The sequence below is a fragment of the Indicator indicator genome, chromosome 24 (genome assembly GCF_027791375.1).
Source record: "Indicator indicator isolate 239-I01 chromosome 24, UM_Iind_1.1, whole genome shotgun sequence".
Classification (NCBI taxonomy): domain Eukaryota; kingdom Metazoa; phylum Chordata; class Aves; order Piciformes; family Indicatoridae; genus Indicator; species Indicator indicator.
This window is the reverse complement of record NC_072033.1, coordinates 10,298,026-10,315,785: the sequence shown is the minus strand read 5'-3', so window position 1 is coordinate 10,315,785 and position 17,760 is coordinate 10,298,026. Positions and strand designations below refer to the sequence as shown.

The 17,760-nt window shown below is 45.0% G+C and overlaps 1 protein-coding gene across 1 annotated transcript; it reads left to right on the top strand.

Moving 5' to 3' along the window:
* The first annotated feature begins 8,377 nt into the window (after positions 1-8,377).
* On the top strand, positions 8,378-13,802 carry APCDD1L (APC down-regulated 1 like). The gene is made up of 4 exons (XM_054391737.1): positions 8,378-8,382; positions 9,209-9,460; positions 9,972-10,530; positions 13,038-13,802. Exons 1-4 carry the CDS (start codon positions 8,378-8,380, stop codon positions 13,800-13,802), a joined length of 1,581 nt encoding a protein of 526 aa, XP_054247712.1.
* Positions 13,803-17,760: the final 3,958 nt, after the last annotated feature.

Sequence of the window (17,760 nt, the reverse complement as noted above, 5' to 3'; positions counted from 1 at the left end):
TTCTGTTTACAAGGAAAGAAACTCAGAGGTCTATTTGAAATCTGCAAACTCTGGAGTGTGAAGTGATAAGAGGGCTGAAAACTATCATTATTTTGGAGCTTTGGCAGGGTGATAGTGTGATAATCATGTTTTTCATGCTGATGTTTTCTCATTTCCAGTGAATAGCTTATTAAATCATCACAGTTGAATTCAGCTGAAACTGAGAGTGCTGCAGTGAAGCTCAGTTCATGTGGCACTATTAGACATTCGGATCAGTGCAACAGCAGCTCTTGACTTACAAGTGGTGTGATGGTACATAAATCAACAGAAGTCTCCCCACTGAGTGTCTGAAGAGATTTGCTTGAGTTTAGTTTTTAAAATAATGCTTTAAACTTGAGTGTGTCCCTTCGATAACTGAAACTGTTCCCTATGGTTTGTACTGCCAAATGTGACGTTTTGGCATTGTCTGAGTTAAAGACAGAGATCCTTGGAAGCAGGCTTTCACCCTGTACTCTGAGATCAGCCTGTACACCATACTCCCTGCTGAGACGATTGGATTCACCTTGTTCACTCTCTTACTAAAGTCACAAGTACTAGATGCTGGCAAGTTATGGCTTTTAAGTGTCTCCTTCCCCCTGTTGATACAAAAACACAATCGCACATTACTTTTCAAGCTTTTCGGAAAAGCTTTTTCAGAGAAAAAGAATGGGTTTGCCAGTTGTACTCCCTGGAAGAGACAGATGAAAATATAAATGACAGCAAAGTTGTACTGCAGAAGAGCTCTTAAGTTTTGTTAGTTGTGTGTAGCCTGTGTCCTGTCACTTGATTTTTGCAGCACGTAGGTTGAATGTCAGTTTTGATTTTAGCATCTGTCGGCAGCGTTTAAGAGAACTGGAACACATCAAAACTTGGCTAATGTTGACAGGCAAAACAGTTGACTGAAATTTCAGGCTATCTAGAAACCACACCCAGACCCCAAAACACATGTTAGAAGTAACGTTAATTCTGTGCTTCAGCTGAATAAGTAACCTTTTTCTGTGGTCACTTGTGATTCTAAGTTAAACATGTGTGCGTATTTCTGGTGTGGGTTGTGTATCAGTTTACCACCGTTCTGCAGAGCATTTTTCTGAGGGTCTTTAGCACTGCTTTTGAATACCCTTCTCATCCTTGGCTTCACAGGAGCCAACTAGCCTCAGACTATTAGATCCTATTAGATCCTATTTTTATTACTATAAACAGTTTCCTTGCGCCAAGAATCCTGTTGTGTTAGGTGCTAAATAAGGAGAGAACAAAAGGATCGTTCTTGCTTTAGTGGGTTTCTAATCTAATTTCCTGGATTTAGATTTTCAATGGTGAGTACTTGACATTGCAGGGACCTACTGGGATTCCCAGCTGTGTTTAGCAGTTCAGTACCTACTGCAGTCACTTCTGTCTTTAAGCACCTAAATGCCTTTGTGCATCTGCCCCATATTACTAGTCCCATGGAAGCCAGGCAGCGATCTTGACGAGCAGGGTGGCAAACAATGCGCTTACACAGGAGAGCAGCTGTATCCCGTGGGAGCAGGGCACTGGGACAGCTCCATGGCAGTGGGAGACTGAAAGGCCACTCAAGAGTATTCCTCCAGCTCCCTGCCAAGAGCAGCTTATTCCTGGCTGTACTAATGCTTTGTTCAATCCTTCAATACCCTGCCAAGCAAGTGGACTTGGTCAGCCTACTACATTGTGCCTCAAGAAGTTCACCCTGATACACAAGCCACATTTTTGCTTCTTCTCGTTCAGTCCTAACAGAACCTCTTTATTCACTGCAAGGAATTCCTTCCCTTCCTTGGTGTTTATGCATTGTGAATATTTATAGGCTGTTATCATGTCCATCTTGCCCCTGCTGTCACTCAGCCAGGCTAGATGGACTCTGCTCTTTTAATCTTGCTTCGTAACTCAATCCCTCCCACCCCCTAATCATTTTTTGTTGTTCTGCTCTCAACTCTCCTCAGTTCCAGTTGCTCATTTTGCTTTGGGTAAATGCTATATTTATGTTAATCTTATGTGGTGGGTGGTCCTCTCTGTGCTCCATGGTCCATGTGAGTGATTTAGATGTTCAAAATGAGGCTGGCATTTTATAGCCAAGCCATGGTCTGATTACTGGTTCCACTCTTCAAAGTACTCCAGGAAAAAAAAAGCATGCTTAGCCATCACTATTAAAAACAGCCATGATAGCCACTAATAAAGTGTCTGTGCAGGGGTTTGAGGGAGTTGCCAAAAACTTCATGGGTGCTCCATACATTCAAAGTGACAGCGTAGCATTAATTTCCAAACCAGCTGCTGTATTTTCTAATGAGTTGCCAGCTCATCTAAACTAAGGAAGATAGATCTGATATGTCCCATTTGGTAAGAAAATGAATTCCAGTTAGAATGTAACCAACTCACAGTAGTACCTACCCCCAGGGCATTGCTCAGCCTTAGACTGAGGTGGTTTTCTTTCTTTCTTGAAGAAAAATGGTATCTCTCAGGTGTTCTCCCAATCTCACTGCCTAGGTGCCAGGGGATCATCTCACTGTGGTCTCATCTATTTCAGCAAATTAAAACTTAAACTTTCACCAGTGTTCAAGGAAAAAAAAAAAGCTATAGCATCACCCTTCTCTCCTCTGTTTTCTTTTGTGTTTTGGTTATGTATTTTTTTGTGCCAAACCTGTGTGGCAACACCGGAGTTGTAGAAGCCACGATGTGTTTACCCAGCCTGAACCCAGTGCTTTTCTATGACGAAAGAAGGCGACATGTAACAATTATCCCATTGGTTCTTACCTCTCCAGACACTGTCCTGTAGGTTGGTGTGGAGGCAGTAAATTTGAATTGTTGCAGGGGAGCCCTGTGACTTCTCTGATTTTGGCTTACAACAGGACCCTGTTCTCAGCATTCTTCTCTGCTCTCCTGGACCCCCTGGTATGGTGCTGGCAGCAGGACAGGGCTCTGAGCTAAGGGTTGGTTACTGCTGAGCTGACCACAATGGTTGGGCCAACTGGGGCCTCTGGCCATATGGAATTGCTCAGCTGTTCTTCAGTACATCTTTTGACACTGACCAGTTTAACTGTGGAAAAAGCATACAACTCCTCTTCCTGAGTCTGTGCAGTGTCTTCCAGGGGTGGAAGGGAGAAACATGAAGTGAAATGGCTCCTGTATCTGTCAAGACATCAGGTAAGTAATGAGTAAAGCTCTGCTGTGTAGCTGAAAGTGTGGTGTTTTGATTAACTGTAGGAGATCTCTTGGGAAGATGCACTTGCATCCACCTCTGGTGCTTGTATTTGGCATTACAAGTTCTCTGTGCCAGCTCTTACAGGTCTTGCTAAGTTCACCCCATTTGAGAATGTTCCATTTCTCCTTGGTATCCTTTCATTCTCCAAATGGAGTGTTTATTGTCAATTGGTGGGGATGGATGTTTTCTGAATAAGGTGCTGATGCTGTGTTGGTATGATGATGGAATCTTTCCTCTCTGTAGATTCCAGCAAAACTGGGGTCAAGCCCTGCAATCTCATTTACAGCATTTATTCTACTTCAGGATAAAGAGCCAGAGAGGTCAGTTTTAAAACAATGTTTTATTTCAGTGTAGTGATCTTTGAGGTGCAGGAGAGAATACCTCCTCCCTTCTTTCCTTCCTTACCTCAAATCCCATCTCTCTTGTCATCTATCACTGAATTTGACACTTACGGGAGAAATAAATGATAAATAATAAAATACTCTCTAACACCTTAAAACTCACCACAAGTGCTTCAGTATTTTAGTTGTGGACATGAGACAAATTAGGCAGTGGTCACACAATAAAGTTAAACTAAAGCTGTAGCATGTGGTGCCTGAACCTGTTTGCCAATGTGGTGAAGGTATGTTTTGAAAATATCTCTAAAATTCTGAGCTGCTTGGGAAATTGGAGTTGGCCAAGTTGCCTCTCAGGATCTGCACAATTTCATACATGATTATGCTCTCTTATGTGCAGGAAACTCAGGGTGATGCTCTGCAATGATGGCTAATATGTAGTACATTTATTGTGCCATCTTTACAAGAATAACAGAAACCTCTCATGAATTCAAAGCATCTTACCAATAGCATGGACTGATCATCAGGCTGGAGAAACAGCTCTCTGTATTTATACCCATTTTACAGACAAATAAGAAATGGGATGAATAATAGAAATACTTTTCCAGAAGCCAAACAGTACTCCAGTTAAAGCGTCGGCATCCTCCCTCAACCACTTGACCACATTCTGGCTTCAGTTCAGGGAGGCATTACTAATCAGGAAAAATGCTCATGCACTGGCTTAATTTCAAGCACATGCTTAAGTTTCACTGAAAGCAATTAGACTTAAGCATGCGCTTAAGTCCTGTCCTGAATTGGGTTCAGTTTGCAGATAGGCAAAGTTCTGATGTGAGAGTTTTCTAGCCCCAGTAGGTTATGTTTTACAACTTTATAACATTATAATATAAAATGTATCTCTTCCCACAAAATTGTTCTCTTGAGAATGCCTTTTTCTGATTGAATTAAAAGCATCACTAACTTAATCTCCTCACAAATGCAAGAAAATTTGATTAAAAAAACCCAAACATTTTCTTTGCTTTTAAAAGAATCCCTGTTCCTTTAGTTCAAACCCAAAATTCATCCTGTGTGCTCTCAGGAGAAAATGCTAAAGAAATACTGTTTTGCTCTGTTAATGAAGACTGTGTGGATAAGTATAATTCACTTATGCAGAATATATTGATATGTTTCTTATTGTCCACTTCATTCCAGTCTGAACATTCCTCAGAAAATATCAAAGGCTTTATGTCATCTCTAAATGAAGAAATGTGTAATGCTTCATGACTTCAGGCACTGATCTTATCCCTGTGAATGGGTGACTAACTGAAACATTAGAATTATAAATGGGAATCATAAATTCTGGCCATAGGAGGCAATAACATGTAACAGATTAAGCAATCTAGCTCTGGAAAAGAGTTGATCTGCAGTAACTAATTTGGTACAAACTGTAATGCATGCATTTTCTCCTCCATTTATAAAGAAACAGATGTGTGACTCAACTTTGCTTTTTTCCAAAGTCAGTCAGCTTGGAAGAACACAAACAAGATTTGTTTCCAACAAGGCATATTCCAGTATTTCTCTCATGGTTGGTATTTTTTTCCTTTAAAAGTGAGAATTAGGTCTGAATTTGGAGTGTACAGCAGCTTTGTAGCGCAGCCTCACTGGCAGCCTCACATTTTTAGGCTTGGCCATTGCCTAGGAATCTTTCTGCTGACTTTCACCAAGAATTTACTTCACGGAGGATTTCCAGTTCTGCCTTGTTAACATTTAATGCTGTAGGTCTGATTTTTCGGAACGTCACTTACACAAATGTGTGGACTGGCTGGTCAGTATTTGTTGTTGCTGTTGTCGCGAGGCTTGATCCAGTTTCTGCTGATTGCAGCAATCAGCTGCTGTTCCCTGTTACTGACATTCCTGATTGCCTGAGTGCTTATGCAGCCCCATTGCCCTGAGAATTTGGGCCAGTGCTGTGGATGCAGCACACACCGGAAAGCTGGAAAAAAATACTGTTTTGTCTAACTGCTGTACTGAGGAGCTCTCTGGAAACGCTTGTGGTTAATCTATACAGACAGACAGGATAACGAGCAAGTGGAAGTGATCACAGTTGGGGATTTTTTTTTACATTTTCCTATGAATGAGTATTGTAGTGAAGATGAATTGTGAATAGTTCCTTCCTCCTGCCCAATAACTCTTTAAAGCAGTTAATTTGCGTCTCTTAAGAGAGGAGCTGCTCTAATGTGCTTCACTAGAGGCTAAGTAACAGAATGACATATGAGTGACAACCACTTTATGCTGCTCTTGGAATAAAGATGTGCCTTAACTACAGATTTTAGGTTTGAAACTGAACTTTCCCAGCTTGAAAGGTCTGGTGAGATCAAATACTCTAACTGGGCTAGAGTATTTGAGAGAAGCAGCCACAGAGTTTGGACACAAGCCAACAGCTTTTGGTTTGAGGATGCATCCAGCTTGGAGTCTTGTGTACGGTTAAGTAAGACAAAATCCTTAGGAATTCCCATCATGTCAAATATTTACATTCTGGAGGCTTTTTCTTTTTTATTTTTTTTTCCCATGGAGTTTGATCCTGATTATAAAAATTCCCTTTTCTATTGAATGTGTCAAAATGGAGTGATTGTGTTGCCAAAGTGTCTGTGCTCTCAAACAATGTAGACTTTTAGCATTTCTGCCAAAAGTAGCAGTAAGGGTTCAGTTGAATGTCGAAGCTTCTGCTGCAGTAAGCACACCCAAAGTGCAGCTGGTGAGCTGGGAATGGGGCTGTTTTCTGTGCTGTTATTTTGTAATGGCTACAGAATACACCCATACCTCTAAAGTCTTTCTGCAGTTGTGAGCAAGAGCAAATCTGACCCTTAGAGTCCCTTACTTCTAATGTGTATACTGTTATTTTTTAGCTTACTGTATTCTCTAGGATAATAATTTAGTGCTTAAGTGTAATTCAGTTTGGACTGTCCTCTACTGATGGCTCTCCGAAAGTAATTAGGTCTCTTGATAGGGCAGACGGATGAAATGTCTGCAGGTGAGTTATAGAAGACCTGTGTAAATTTGCCTGAGACCACAAAGCAGTCATGAGAGAATTGGGGTGAGGACACAGAGCCCTGACTCCTAATGGGTTCTACTAAATGGGCAACCATGGGGCAGCCACCAAAGTAAAGGTTTAGCAAACAGCAAAGGGTTTTGCCAACCAGTGTTCTCCCATTTTCTTATGAAGACTCACAGGAACTGCTTTTTAGGTAGGAAGCACTAGGGCAAGGAATTGTAAAGGAGCTGGCTATGCCTGCTTACCACATCCAGCACTTGAAGATGATGAAACCAGTACAACTGTGAGTCTGCTCCAGAAGGAGACCTTAACACTAGTAATGCACTCCAGTGCATAGTAAGGTAACAGCAAATGCAAGGCTGGTCTCACTGGCCTTTGGGTAGGTAGGCTGCCTCTGCTGCTGCTTTCCTGCTTCACTGAGGGCTTTCCAATTGTTTTTTCCCTTTGTGGTAGCTTCAGGGTTTTAGTGTTTAAATTACATAAATACATTTCAGGGACCCTGTCACTGTGACAAATAAAACCTTTGCGAATGGCAGTACCATACTGAAGTGCCTGAATTAGTCCATCAGACTCAGATTTTTTATTATTAGATTAGTAATAAAATACAATTGGAGTGGAAATCTCTCTGCTTTGCCACATGTTCAGGAGCTCCCAACTTGCACAGCAGATATTTAATTACCAAGTTCCCATTTGACTTGGGCTTGTGTTTGTGGCAAACTTGGATGTGGAAGATTTGTAGCAGCGTGTGTAGGGTGTGTTGATGCCAGGGATGAGAGACTCCTGTCTGTGGGAATCAGAGGAGCCTCCCTGGTAGGTTCCAGCTGTGAATCTCACCCCGAGTGTTTATATTTCTATTACATTCTAAGCTTGTGAGACAGGGATTTTTGCTGATGCTGCTCAGCAGCTCATAGTCTTGCCCATGGTCTGCAGCAGATTCATATGTGCTAGCTTCATCTGCAAACTCTTCTATTAGGAAGATGATCACAGTCTCCAAGCTGGGCTTGGGCCCTTCACAAACTCACCTGTCCCTTTCTCTCACTTGCAGCAGGTGGTTTGGGTTTCTCTTGCCAGTGAAGGGTCTGGTTTTGGCAAATCTCCCTATAGAGATGTGATGGTTCAGGCTATATAGAACACATGTGGCACACAGGGACTAAGACAAGCAGTTGTGACTGTATCTTGATCTCCTTTACTGAGTGAGGTACAGGGTTTGCAAATACTTAGCATCCTCACTCTATGGGAGAGTAATACATTTATGTTAATATATATTAGATCTTTCTTTCCAGCTGATAAACAGGATGGAAGGCAGCCTAACCTATTCACTATGTCCTAAACATAGTGAATAAAAGATGGCTTGAAAATTTCCAGCACGCTACTAAGCAAACTGCAAAGTACAGCTACAGGGAGCAACCCCTGGCTGGGCTCATACAGCCCAGGCAGCCTGGGCTGAACAGCACCAGGCCAAGGGACCAGGCTGGGCTCATAAAGCCCAGGCAGCCTGGGCTGCACAGCACCAGGCCAAGGGACCAGGCTTTGCCAGGCAGGACAGTTGTAAGAGAGCAAAAAGTCTTTGGGGTTTCAGGAGGAGCTTCCCTGAGAGCTCATTTTGAGGTAGATTTCAAATTTCTTACTGAAGCAAACTCCCAATGAGTGCAACAGAAGTTTGCTTAAGTAAAGAGTGAATAATATATAGCAATGCATGTACATGTATATGTGTGCATGCAGAGGTCTTCAGGATTTAGCTGAGTGTTCACACATTCCCTAAGCCAATAACATCCGTTGTTATGGGAAATGAGGTAAGTGACAGAATTACTGTCCTTATGGCGGGCGACAGGCGAGTCTAATGTTCCCATGCTGTAATTCCCTGTTCCAGTTACTGCTTCAACAATAGCTTGAGAAAGAGGGAGAACATGAACAAAGAGCACTCAGTGGTATTTGAAGATTTAATCTAAAAAATAGCTGGATTCAGATGAAACTCAAGTTGGAAAACAGTAAAATAAATAAAAATCTGTATCCTTAACTAAGAGCTTGCAGCTTAGCTAACCCCTTAGGGTTTCAGTCTCCAGCTAGCTCTTCCAGCTAATGCAGGCAAAAGAGTTCTTCTAGGCAGTAGTGTCTGAAATGTTTCTGTGTCAGCGAAGCTGTTGAGAAAGCAAGTGCTGAGCCCTTGGCAGAATCTGAGCTGTTGCTGTCAGTGCCTGCAGATCTCTGCAGCCCTTCTGGCCTGGGACTGAATCTGTCCTCAGGTCAGACCCGGGGATGTGCCAGGGAACCCAGGATGAATGATGGCAGCCCCAGGATGTGTCCCAGCATTCACGGGATAGAATCGTGGAATCAGTTTGGTTGGAAAAGACTTTAAGATGGTAGAATCATAGAGTCACAGAACTGTTGTGGTTAGAAAAGGCCTCTAGAATCATCGAGTCCAACCATTATCTCTGCCATGTCTGGTGTTAAACCATGTCCCTCAGCACCACATCTCTGAGGCTTTTGAACACTTCCAGGGATGTGTTAGGGCAGCTCCGGGGATGTGTAGGGCGGCCCTGGGGATCTGCAGCCCCATGCAGGCGGTGCCGGCCCCAAAAGAGCCCCCAGCCTTACCCCCCTCCTTTGCTCCCTGTCCAGCTCCGCGCAGGGCCGGAGAGTGGGCCGCGGTGCGGCGGGCGCTGCAGCCCGGGGCGGGCGTAGCGGGCTGGTCTCGGCGGTGCTGACGGCCTCCCCTGTCTTTCTCTTTCCGCCCCGCGCAGCCTGCGCGGCCGCGGAGCCCCCGCTGCGCTGGGAGCCGCGGTGCCGGCAGCAGCTCCGCCACCTGCAGGACGGCGCCAGGATCGCGGCGCGGCTGCCTCCCCGCCTGGAGGGCCGATGGGTCTCCACCGGGTAAGGACCCCTGGGAACGCGCCCCCGGCCTCGGCCCAGCCCCCAGCCCCTCCGCAGTGCTCCTGCCCTGCTCCTGCTGCTGGGCTGGGCAAGGCGACATGGAGGAATCGAATCCCTGAACCACAGAAGGCCTGTGCCCTTCTGCCCTTTCCCCAAACACCCACACCCCGCTGGAGGGAGGCCTGAGGTCCTCTTGGTCCCGGATGCCCTTGAAGCCTCTTCCCTCTCTTCCCCATCAGGGTGCAGCCGCTGAGCTCACCTGACTCAAAGGGGCATGTAGCATAGAGCACAAGGTCCTCTCTCCAGCACTGTTCCATTTTTGGTAACAGATGCCCATGTCTTAAAATCACCCAAGGGTGGCCACTGGCTGTGGAAGGCTCTTGCCCATGATTCTGCTCCCACCCATGCCTGTCCCTCTGCTCCCATACCCTGGGTGTCCCTGGGGAGAGATTTGACCATGCGTACCAGGGACCACAAGCTGTGGGTGGCTCAGGACTGCCTTCCTCCCCAGGTGTGAGGTGCGGCCAGGACCAGAGTTCCTCACCCGATCCTACCTCTTCTACTCCAACCGCCTCTTCAAGGCTTACCAGTTCTACTACTGGGACCCCTCCTGCCACGACCCCTCCTACACGCTGGTCATCAAGGGCAAGCTCCGGCTGCGCCAGGCCTCGTGGATCACTCGTGGGGCCACCGAGGCCGACTACCACCTCCACAAAGTTGGCATCGTTTTCCACAGCCAGAAAGCCATGCAGGAGGTGGCCTCCTGGATCAACCAGACCTCCAGTGAGGGCTGCAGTGGGTTCTTGCACCCAGGGCGCACCTGGGCTCCTGGAGTCCTCTATGAACTGCTGAGTGCCAAGACTGAGCGTGACTGCACAGCTGCCTTGGGCTTCACCATGCATGAACTCAGTCTGGTGCGGGTGGAGAAGCACTACCAGCCCTTGCTGCAGCCCCAGCAGAGTGGGAGCCGGCTGGTGGAGGAGCTGTACCTGGGGGACATTCACACGGAGTGGGTCGAGAGGCTCCACTACCGACCAACTGGTTATCAGCGACCGATGCAGAGCGCTGTGGTAAGGTCGATGCTTTTATGCGGTTCATGAGCTCTGCCGAGTACAAGTGATTTCCGTACCGTTAAAATACTGCTTGCACATAGCCCCTTCTGTCCTGAGGACACACAGATGAGGATGGAAGGGCTGCAGTGTGGGTTCCCAGGATGCTGTCTTGTGTTCGGTGGTAGACAGGGGTCATCTGCTTCCTTACCGGGAGAGCTGGACCAGGGTGGGTGCGAACTCAGCAACACTACCACCAGCAACAAGCCTGCCTTGGCATGAGCCTGGAGTTAGTGGCTTTTCTTTGGCTCTGTGTGTTCCTAGAAATGCAGTTTCCTAGTTTCTTACACCAAAATCAGTGAAAGCTTTAGGCTGTACATCATTAGAGACTGCCTGCTCTGTCATTTGTCCTTCTCCCTCTTCTGCTCTTTGTTGTGTTCTCCAGGCTAAGAGAGGAGCAAGAAGCAACATCTGCCATTAAATCATTAGTCCTTGGTGTAATGCTATTAGAAAAAGAAGTTGCCCTGAATGCATTTATGTTATTACACACAAATCAAACTTTCATTTTGACATAAATAAAACCAAGCAGGAGACTTGGTTGCCTTTTATTTTGTATTTTATTTTACATCTTACTGTATTTTGCAGCAGTTTAGTTCATTTCCAGGAAAGCACATTTCCATCTGAATCATAGCTAATCAATTCAGAAATGATTGAGCAGTAAGATGGGGTGAAAAAAGCTCTCAGATCTGTACCAGATAGAGTTGAATTGATAGATTTATTCTGGGGGCAACATTTCCCCATGCCCCAAACTGCAGAAACAGAACTCCAAAAAACACAGAGCAACACCCCTCAGCCCTTTAGAAGTAACATTCTCAAAGTGGTTCAACTTGTGTTATCTTGGGCCAAAACCATATATATGAGCAAAACCAGATGGTAAACATAAACACTTTAAAAAGTTAATTTAAAACCAAACCTAAAGATACTGAAATTCACTCTCTGAATTCACCCACTGTAATTAATCAGCTAACAGCTCTCCAATGGACCAGCACATGATGTCACCACTTGGCGGTAATTAGAAGCTGCCATACATTAGAAATAACTTCACACAACTGCTTTAAGCAAGTCCCATTTTTGGCTTCATGTCTGTGGTGATAATTTTATTGGACACAGGATTTTTCTTTGCTCTGAACTAACACCCATTTGCTGGTGCTGGTGAGTTGCAGAGCTATGTTAGGAATATTTTTTAACCCTCTTTATGAAAATATCACTCCTTCCCCCCTTAAATTTATATCTGTTCTAAAGAAACCCATTCTCCCCAAATTACCTTTCATTATCAAAGAATTTCCTGTCTAAGCAGAGCACATGTATTTGCCAACTTCTGGGATTATTTAGCCATAATGTACTGTGTACTGTCAGTACTCATTAATGTGACAGTAGCAGTAAAGCAAGCTGAAAATGACTAAATTACAGTAGACTCCAATCAACTTGCATGTAAATTACCCACCCTACAGTTAACTACTGAGTTATTTAACCTTGTTGCATATGACAGTTCAGTAAAGATTAGCTCGTGTTCTAGAGAACGATATAATGTTCAAACCCTGGTTATTTAAAAATAAATCAGTTGTGATATATGGAGTACAAGAAAAGTTCCAACCTACACAAACCCCCTCCTGGCACTGGATCAGCTGCAGGACTGGTTTGACTCAGAGCTCTGCACATAGCACAGCTGGAGAAGCAAAGGTCAGGGCCTCATTTTGCAGAGGGTCCTTTTCTCTGTCTCCAGTGCAGTGCCCATTCTGGTTGCTTGGCAGACCCCTGCCCCTTTCCTGTTCCCTGCCCCTCACCTCCCTTCCCACCCCCCCACTTGCCCCTGGACATGACCCACAAACACAGCTGCAGATACAGGAGTGTGGGCAGAGGTCTGTAGGGCTGCGGTAGGAAGGGGATGAGGGGGAAGCAGGATTAGGGTTACGGAAGCAGGACACGCCATGCTTTTGACTGTCCTGGAGAGGCTGCCATCAGTGTGGTGTAGTCTGGCCACAGGAGCCTCCTCAGGGTGAGCTCTCAGCTTTCTCACTGCTGAAAAGGCAGCAGCATTTTATCTGAATCACTGCAGACGCAGGAGTATAGCTGATATCCCCCACCACTGTTGTCCTTACCCATGTGTGTGCACAGCTTGCAGTAGAAGACTTTTGGGGAACAACCTCAGTGGCCCAAGGGAGCATTCCCTGCCCTGGCAGCAGCTCTGCCCTTGCCCTGTCCCCCTCCCTACAGCCTGTCCTTAGCAGCCCTGGCAGCAGGCAGAGCACAGCCTCAGGGTACAGCCCTGTGACTGTCCTTCCTGGCTACCAGAATAGCAAAGAGCCAAGGCAGCGATTTATCTCACTTAATCTGCTTGGATGTCTCGGGCCAAGTTCACTGCAGCTGAACACCCTAGTGTGGAAGAGGGGAGTTTGAGCTTTTTTAATATTCCAAGAAGGTTTTTTTGCTTATCAGTTTACAAACCTGTGATTGTTTGTTTCCTGCAGCACCACGTGCATCCTTGCCCGGCCTGTGGGATCATATACAGAGCTGATGAGCACCACCCACCCATACTGCCTGCTAGGGCTCAGCTTCCCATGCAGCTCAGCGGCAGCTGGGTGAGCACCCACTGCGAGGTCCGACCTGCTGTGCTTTTCCTGACCAGGTACTTCATATTCCATGGTCACAACCACACCTGGGAAGGTTACTACTATCACTACTCCGACCCGCTCTGCAAACAGCCGACCTTCACCATCTATGCATCTGGGCATTACACCCAGGGCATCCCCTCCTCCAAAGTGAGAGGTGGCACAGAGCTGGCCTTTAAAGTCACTCAGGCTCGGGTGACACCGATGGACCAGGTGACAGTAATGATGCTGAACTCCTCAGAACCTGGAAGCTGTGGGCTGACAAGCTCCTGGAGTGCTGGGGTGGAGCAGGATATAACCCCCACAAATGGATGTTTGGCATTGGGCATCAAGCTGCCCCACACGGAGTATGAGCTTTTCAAAACGGAGCACGACACGAGAGACCGCAGCCTGCTGTACATCGGCGAGAGGCCCACGGACGGGTCCAGCCCAGACAGCCCCGACAAGAGACCCACCTCCTATCAGGCACCTCTGATTCAGTGTGCGGGGGCGTCAGGGGAATTCTCCAGCTATGTTAGTCTGAAATACTTGGGAAAGAATGATGCTAATGGGAATGAAGCACTAAAACCTTTGCCTGTGGCCTTTTTATTGTTTGTAGCACTTCTGGTTTTAAGATGGGACTAGTTTTCTGTTCAGGTACAGCACGGAATTCAGATAGTCTTGGTGCTAGCGTGCTTTTTATAGCCTTCAAATGAGCACATCTGGAATCCGTTTTACTCAGCTTTGGAAACACTTTTTAGAAACAGCCAACAACAGTGGATGAAGCCAAGAAGATACTCCTTACAACATGCTGTTTGTCCTGTGGCTTTTTTGCCCAATCTCCCCTCTTTGCATACATGTTTAATGTAGTGACATAGATGCGCTGCACATTGGGATAGAGAATTTGGCAATGAGGGGAAAAAAGCAACATCAACTACAGCTGCTGCTTTGAGCTTTTGACATTGCTAAGATTTAACCAAGAGCTTGGTTCAGATGTAATTCAACCATCCAAAGTGTCAGCTGCTGAGTTTCTTTGAGGTTAAGTTCCCTCCCATCATACTCCTTGTTGCTGTTCTTGCAAATTTAATCTGCAGTCAGTCAGCAGTAGACAGTCAGCAAGTGTTCTTGATAAGGGCACAGTTCATCCTGCCTTTCTCAGTTTACAGACATTTCCTGCAGTTTTCCTGCCTATGTAGGCACACAAAGGTGCAACATACAATGCTCCACTCAGTGTGTGCCCTTTCAGAGCATTACCTCCATAGACTGTTACACCTGACCCTGAGCATGAACGAAGATACAGGAAATGGACAACATTTCTCTGCACAAATGCTCCAACCTCCAGCAATACCTAGCTGCAGACATGGCATCCTCACTGCTTTATTCTGGCTTTCCATGCAGTACTGGCCTGTGGGACCGCAGCAGTAGCTTCATGTCACTGCCAGCCCTGTCCAGCAGACAGAAACACTGCTAGGCAAACGGAGCTCACACTTGCCATGCACTGAGGAAAGCAAAAGATTGCTTCCAAGTCTTCTTGGGCCATAAATTTTCACTGCCTCCTTTTTAGTAAGTGTACTGGCATGCCAGTTGATAATCCAACTCTCCTTTCAATCAAGATGTCACTTCCAGCCTCATCCCTGTAAAGATGTTTTATAAATCTGCTTCTAGTGAACAATGGGCTGAGGAGATACACAAATCAGACAGCTCAGTCAGGTCACACTGATTTCTACTGACAAGGAGGACAAACTCAGAAATTATATTCCCTGTCTGCTGCAGCCAAGAAGCATATAACTTACTTGGAGAAGCCCTCCTACCAGTAGCTAAGTTCTCTCCAAATAAGCCTATATATCTTACTCACAAAGGGTATTTTGTTAAACCAGCTATGCAATAGCTACCTTCTTAATGCTGTATTTATGAACTTGCAGCCTGTATTTAGATAAATTATGGGGTTTATAACATAAAAATACTTTTGGGAGATCTGTACATTAACTAATAATTCAAATGAGATGCTCATTAAATGCATTCAATTGTGACATAAATGTTGTCAGCATGTTCACATGTTCCAGGCCTGATCACACATTAATCATGCACATAAACAGTTACACAAAAAGGCCAAGTTTGGCTACCTTGCATTCAGTTCCCTCTGCAGTCAGGGGAGAAGGAGGCTTCTCCAGGGTTTAGTTCAGCAGGCAAAATACCTCTCTGTTTCTAAAGGCTGTTGTGTTTTGTTGGCTGCTACTGTGTGGAGATCCATGGGCAAATGTTTGAAGAACCAGAACTGCGTCTTGAAAGAACATGGTTGTCCTTTGGGATGTCCCTGATGAGGTGCTATCAACTGGGGCAAGATCAGGGTAGCACAGCTGCATCTCATGTAAGGCATACCCATGACAGAACTTCTTCAGCAGACAAGTTCCCTATCACCATGCTAGAGTTGTCACTCACTGCAGCCTGGAGGAGAGGTTCCTGTGACCGCATTTCTGCAGGATCCAAAGATGGCCATGGAGAGAGCAGGGAACAGCCTTGTGCTCTATTTGAGGGTGCATGGAGGGGGTAGAAAGCAATTCCTGCCTTGCATTTACCCCTAAGAATGAGATTTGTGTGCAGATACATTTCTTTCTTTGATTTACGTAACATGGGAATGGATTAAACTTAGGAAGTGTTCAGATATTGCCTGCTGTAAAAACTCCAAGACCACAGATCAGATCAAGGTGGTGATGGGATTAACATGATGTAAAAGTTAGAAGACAACATCACATACTTCTGCAGCAAGCACCTGAGAAAGCTCCCACCACCTCCTGTAGCAAGCCAACCGGCACTGGGCTCCAGTGAGGCTTAGACAGAGCTCCGTAACTTTGCAGGAGTGAAGGGCTATGCTGACTAATCTTCCCTAGGAAAGCCTCATCAGGAGCCTCTTTGTCCTCTGTTTCCCCTCTTTAAGTACACTTCTGAAAGAAAAACAAGCCATGAAAAAGCTATTTGCATAAATATCATCACTTTTATTGTTCTGTTCACAGTTTTGGGAGAAACGTTCCTAAATTACACAGTTATTCTCTTTAGAATTTGTGCCTTTTTACCAATTTGAATTTGCCTGGCTTCAGCTGCCAGTCAGTGATTCTTGGTGCGTGGCTCTTTTCAAGATCAGAGAGCTGCAGTGTTCAGTATTTTCTCCCTGTAAAGGTACTTGTGCACTGTAATCAAGCCAGTCTCAATTTTGGTACAGAAACTCAGCCAACTGAGTTTTCTCTCTCACCCTCTCTATGGCGTTTTCACACTCCAGTAATTTCTGAATCTTTTTTCTTTTTTTTTTTTTTTTTACATCCATTCCAATTACTCATCTTCTCTTTTAAAATATAAATATGCAAATGGCATCCAAAATTCCCAGCTCTAACAGCTGAGACATACAGAAGTATAATCACATACAGCTAATGGTAATTAAAACCAAGGACACATTCCTTAGTCTTACGCCGTAAAACTGCACTGGGAACACATGTGGAGCTCTCAGTCACTCTGGTCCTGGGTAGGGCTGCTTTGCTATGTTAACATTTCATCAGTAGTGAGATTGTGTCTGATTTTCACCAATGACCTGGAACCATTCAACCCTATCCAGTCCCAGCAGAACCCTTTTATGAGCATCCCCACTTCATTATGTTTCTGTTTGAACCACCACCTCTGAAATGTGACAGTCAGAAAACACCAAGCTTTGCAGGGACCCAGATACACTCAGTGCACTGAAGAAAAATGAAAAACAAAAGATAGAATGCAATGACTGACATTATGCTCCCTCATTAACACACATCTCCTTTTTCATCCCTTCTCTGGGGGTATCAGGCTGGCTAAGCACTCCATTGGCCTTCCCATCCTGTGCCATCAGCAGCTCCCTAGAAATACTGATTCAAGGCTTCTAGACCTGAATTTAAAGATGTTAATTCTTTGTATTAAGCTTTGCTCATGAACAACATCACCTTTCCAGTTCTATACCATCACAAACACTTGCCACCTGCATCTAGTAATGGTCCTTGACCTACATTTTCTGCTTTTTATCAGCTCCTCCAAGCACTCCAACCTGTATGGTTTCCTTTGGTTGTTGCTTTTCTTACTCATTTTCTACACTCCATGACTCTCTGTGAGTCAGTCACTGTCTGCTTCCTTTATTTGCTTTGTATTACTTTAGATCTATTTTTTTCCTTTCATTTCACCACTGGGTGGGCACTTGGTGAGGTGTCCTCCTTCTCCACTGCAAAATTATTGGGTATTTGTCCATTTAATACCTTTCACTTAGAAAACTGCCATTTCTAATTCTGTTTCCTATCTAATTTCCTCTTCACTACCAGACTGGAGATGAAATTTGCTCAGCTGTGCCCTTCTGAAGCACCAATTACATTTATTAGTGCTTTGCACAGCTGTATGCCTAGCTTGAATGTCACCAGGATTCCAACTTACAGTTCTGCAATCTCTTTACCTGACACAAGACAAACCTAAACAACTTCATGTTTCACGTCTAACACTGCATTACAAAAACAGGTCTAGGACACAATGAATGTTAGTCTTGACTGCTGGGTACCTTCCAACTGTCAAATAAATACATACATTTTTATTGTGCCTGTGA

Bases quoted from the DNA above. Each gene is read 5' to 3' on its own strand.
- APCDD1L (XM_054391737.1), top strand. The intron at 9,461-9,971 runs GTAAGGACCCCT...CTTCCTCCCCAG, and splicing joins GGCCGATGGGTCTCCACCGG to GTGTGAGGTGCGGCCAGGAC. The intron at 10,531-13,037 runs GTAAGGTCGATG...TGTTTCCTGCAG, and splicing joins GACCGATGCAGAGCGCTGTG to CACCACGTGCATCCTTGCCC.